The sequence below is a fragment of the Rana temporaria genome, chromosome 8 (genome assembly GCF_905171775.1).
Source record: "Rana temporaria chromosome 8, aRanTem1.1, whole genome shotgun sequence".
Classification (NCBI taxonomy): domain Eukaryota; kingdom Metazoa; phylum Chordata; class Amphibia; order Anura; family Ranidae; genus Rana; species Rana temporaria.
In genome coordinates this window covers 173884162-173889077 of record NC_053496.1, presented here as the reverse complement: position 1 = coordinate 173889077, position 4916 = coordinate 173884162, and the positions used below count along the sequence as shown (strand labels likewise).

At 41.7% G+C, this 4916-nt stretch overlaps 1 protein-coding gene across 1 annotated transcript; it reads left to right on the top strand.

Moving 5' to 3' along the window:
• The first annotated feature begins 754 nt into the window (after nucleotides 1-754).
• On the top strand, nucleotides 755-4059 carry LOC120909430 (zinc finger protein 250-like). The gene is made up of 3 exons (XM_040321201.1): nucleotides 755-788; nucleotides 1769-1907; nucleotides 2878-4059. Exons 2-3 carry the CDS (start codon nucleotides 1787-1789, stop codon nucleotides 3657-3659), a joined length of 903 nt encoding a protein of 300 aa, XP_040177135.1. The 5' UTR covers nucleotides 755-788; nucleotides 1769-1786; the 3' UTR covers nucleotides 3660-4059.
• Nucleotides 4060-4916: the final 857 nt, after the last annotated feature.

Genomic DNA, 4916 nt, shown 5'->3' with positions numbered 1-4916 from the left:
TCTTGTTCTGGTATTGGGTCACCCCTTCCTTTCTGTATTGCTCTGTTTTTCTACTCTTATGGCGCGTACACACGATCGAACATTCCAACAACATTACCGTGGATTTTTTTCCGACAGAATGTTGGCTCAAACTTGTTGTTGGAAATTCTGACTGTCAAGAACGCAGTGATGTACAACACGTACAACGAGCCGAGAAAAATGAAGTTCAATAGGCAGTGCAGCTCTTCTGCTTGATTCCGAGCATGCGTGGATTTTTGTGCATCGGAATTGGCTACACACGATCGGAATTTCCGACAAGAACTTTTGTTTGTCGGAAAAATTGAGAACCTGCTCTCAAACATTTGTTGTCAGAAATTCTGACACCAAATGTCCGATGGAGCCTACACACGGTCTGATTTTCCGACAACAAGCTCACATCGAACATTTGTTGTCGGAAATTCCGACCGTGTGTACGCGGCATTAGATTGCTCGCAAGGACTGAGCACTAGTGTTAGTAGCCAACATTGTGCCAACTGCTTGTTAAATTGTCCACCACCAAATCAACATTACTTAGATACCTCACCTCACTGGGTAAGAGGAGACTTTATTGTAAAATGGAGAGCAGTACGGAGGGTCCACCTAGATCCCCCATCATCTGATAAACACATAGAAACAATGTATTCAGTCAGTGTGTTTGTTTGTGTCCTACAGTTTTATCCAGTAATGGGAACCCACCAGAGACATGCCCCCGTCCTCTGTATTCCTGGGATTCCACACAGGAAGATCACACCATCCCTCACCATCATCAGGTACAAGATCAATAATCACTGATCACTTCATAACGATCTGTACATTAGCTGCATTTTACAATTTTGTGTTCCTTTAACATTTAGATTGGAAGCTGGAACAGTTTTAATATTACTATTAAAAAAGAGTTAAAAGAAGATGGTGTGATGAATGAGCATTTAGATAGACATAAGGATCGCTACAAGGATGTCATGATGAGGAATCAGCGGCCCCTCACATCACCGGGTAAGAGGAGACTTTAATATAATGAGGGGGAGATCGCTACCTAGATTTCCTATCACCCAAATAATACTTAGAAACTATGTATTCAGTCAGTTTGTGTTTTCTACAGATGGATCCAGTAATAGGAACCCATCAGAGAGATGTCCCCCTCCTCTGTATTCCCAGGATTCAACACCGGAAGATCACACCGTCCCTCACCATCCTCAGGTAGAGCATTAACAATCAGTAGTAGTTAGATCATGATCTGCACATTAGCTGCATTTTTACTATTTTGTGTTACATTTAGAGTAGAAGCTGGAGCAATTTTAATATTAATATTACAAAAGAGATAAAACAAGAGGAGGAGCACAGTAGCGTGATGGACAAGTATTTAGAAGGACACAAGGATCTCTACAAGGACGTCATGATGGAGAATCAGCTGCCCACAAACACATCACCGGGTAAGAGGAGACTTTATTGTAAAGGAGAGAGCAGTACGGAGGGTCCACCTAGATCCCCCATCATCTGATCAACACATAGAAACAATGTATTCAGTCAGTGTGTGTGTTTCCTACAGATGGATCCAGTAATGGGAACCCACCAGAGAGATGTCCCAGTTCTCTGTACTCCTGGGATTCCACACAGGAAGGTCACACCATCCCTCACCATCATCAGGTAGATCACCGAGGGTGTCAATATCAACATTGATGCTAAACTGTGTTAGATTATATCCTTCTATGTAGTCTTAGGATAATAGTGCTGATAATTTTTGTCATCTAAGGGGGTAGAAGTCATTGATATGAAAATTGAGGTTAAAGAGGAAGACGAGACGTATAAGAGAGGAAACCAGCTGTCTATGAAAGAAGCTGAAATGATGGTAACAATTACCAAGGAGGAATCTTCTCGAGATATCAGCACAGGTAAGTATTATATGCAAAAAATGCAGCACTTCACATTTGTATTAAATATAAGGTATGCAAACTGACTGAATGTGACAAAGCAGACTGTCATACCATTCAGTAAGACAGTGATGGGGAACCTCGGCCCTCCAGATGTTTTGGAACTACATTTCCCATGATCCTCTTGCACTCTGCAGTGTAGTTGAGCATCATGGGAAATGTAGTTCCAAAACATCTGGAGGGCCAAGGTTCCCCATCACTGCAGTAAGAGGAGAATCGGTTATAAATGGTGGACCACCAAGTACAGATTGTTATACAGGATTTATATAGCTGACAATTTTATTTTCAAACTTTTTTACTAAGTTGACCGAAGTTCATAATTAGTTAAAATTTGTCAAGTAGGGACAGTACTTCAATCCATATAATATCCTCATTCTATAGGATGGAAATGTTTCTATTGTTGTCCATAAGAACATCGTCAATGTATCTACACCACCTAATTTTCCTGAGAAGTTAGGGGAAAATACTGTACACCATACGATGGATCAATCTCTAGTCCTCATCCGAAGAATATAAACTGTGTATTTTTCTAAATATTCTCAAATCTAAAAACTAAATGAAAGGTCCATCTCTGTTTCTGTATATAACATTGTGTTCCCAACAAACATGAGCAGGTGCTATACACCATATGAAAGGTCCATCTCCAATCCTCAATATAATGTCATATTCCCAACAAATGAGGTAGAGATACTGTACACCATATGCAAGGTCCATCTCCGTTCCTCTATATGATGTCATGTTCCCAACAAATGAGGTGGAGATACTGTACACCATATAAAAAGGTCCATCTCCGTTCCTCTATATGATGTCATGTTCCCAACAAATGAGGTACTGTACACCATATGAAAGGCCATATTATTTTACCATGCCATATCTGATTTCTATCCTTGTGTTAGTATGTTGTCATTTATTTAAAACATCTTTCCAACAGGTGGGGGTGATGGCTGGAATATCCCAAGAGGACATCTTTTCGTGTCTCGAGATTGTAATGAAAATAATGGCATAGCTCAATATTCTCCACATATACATCACAAATTTGACCATTTGGAGAGATCAACAGATCGCTTTAGTTGTGATGAATCCAAAACTTTTATTCCAAACATCCCACCAAGCTGTAACAGTGCAAATGGACTACTAGATCCTTCTAATCCTGGGGAATCTTCTTCTAATATTGTGGATACCGTTACAAAGAGAGACAATGAGATGCTTTTATCAGAGTCTGTCCACAACACAATAATTCACGTGGTTCACAAGAAACTTCACGCTGGTGAAAAACCCTACAACTGTTTGAAGTGCGAAGCGTCTTTTGGCCTTCGATCACAACTCACTGCCCACCAGAAAGTCCACTATGAGCAGAAACCCTACTCCTTTGTGACTAACCAAGAACTTATTCTTCACCAGAGAGCACACACCAGGGAAAGGCCCTTCTCGTGTTCTGAGTGTGGAAAGTCTTTTACCGATAAATCGCAACTCAATAGACATCACAGAGTCCACACTGGAGAGAAGCCTTTTGTCTGTTCCGAGTGCGGAAAGGGCTTCTCCGATAAAAGGAACTGCATTAGGCACATGAGAAGTCATACCAGTGACAGACCACATGACAGACCACATGACATGCCACATTCCTGTTCAGAATGTGGCAAATGTTTTAAACTCAAAGGAGCACTAACTTCCCACCAAATATGTCATCACCCCAACATCAGATTCTGTAGATGATTCATAGGCTGAACTGAATGATGCAGTTCAAAAGGGTCAGTCCACCCAGCTGGTAGATTCTACTTTTAGGTGCTTTGGTGTGATCTGTTTTTGTTTTCACCTTTTACAAAAAGGTCTTCTCTGGTTTATCATTTATTGCACATTTTTCTTGTTGTAGTGTAGAGCTGTGGTGTACTAGTCTCCCCACCACCACCACCTTTTGTTGGTAATCTAATTATCTAGGATCCCTGACTTTCGACAAATTACGTAGTACCCACATACAACCACTGCAGGCATCTTTTTCTACTGTCTCATCAAGATAAGAATTCAGTGGGGATGTCTCCAACAAGGACAGGAACAGTGGTGGGGGTCTCAACATTGAATGACAGCAATAAAATAAAGTTATCATTGCTAAAACATATTGTTGACTCTTGTTTCCTATGTTGTTAATCGGCAACACTAGGAGGGTGACATACTGGAGCCTTTGGAGAAAATGATGTGTTAGGTACTAAATATATATAAATGCTGTAGATCAGCCTTTCTCAACCAAGGTTCTGTGGAAACCCTAGGGTTCCTCCAGAGGCTACTAGAGGTTTCAGCAAATTCTGCCTATTTTGCCTCGTTTCCACTGAGCGGAAAGGTTCTGGTCGGTACAGTTTGGAACGGTTAGAATGGTCCGGTCTATTCTGGTGAGCCTTTCCACTGCAAGTCGGACCGTCAGGGGCCATACAGGTTTTAAAAAAAAATGCCTAGCGTGTCCACCAATCAGTGGAATGTATTGTAGCTCCGCCCTAACCGAACCGTTCCATTTTCTATGGCCCCACATCTGAAGCAGGACTCAGAATGGTGCGGTACGGTTCGGTTTTATGACACACTTTCATAATGGAAACACCTAAAATAGCGTACCCTACTGAACCGTACCGAACCGGTCCACTCAGTGGAAACGAGGCATTTGATAAGCAACCGCTGGTACCAGCGGCAATCTTCTCACTCACCACCGAAGTAAGAAGATCCTTCTTCCCCCAACCACAAATCTAAGGGGACCCTTTTCATTAGCCACCAATTATAAGAAGGTTCTTCTTCCCCCTGACCACCAATACAAGGGGACCCTTCTCCATTGATCACCAATGTAAAAAGGTCCTTCTTCCTCTGACTACTTTTGAACTAAAATGCCAATCCTTTGCTAAAAGGTCCACATACAACTTTATTACAGTAGGAGGCAGAGGGACAGGAGAGCAAAACATTAGCCAAAACTTTGCTAATAGGTCCACGTGCCAC

Coding starts and splice junctions, on each gene's coding strand:
- LOC120909430 (XM_040321201.1), top strand. CDS start 1,787: ATGAAAATTGAGGTTAAAGAGGAAGACGAGACGTATAAGAGAGGAAAC. Junction 1,908..2,877: donor TTCTCGAGATATCAGCACAG/GTAAGTATTATA, acceptor TCTTTCCAACAG/GTGGGGGTGATGGCTGGAAT.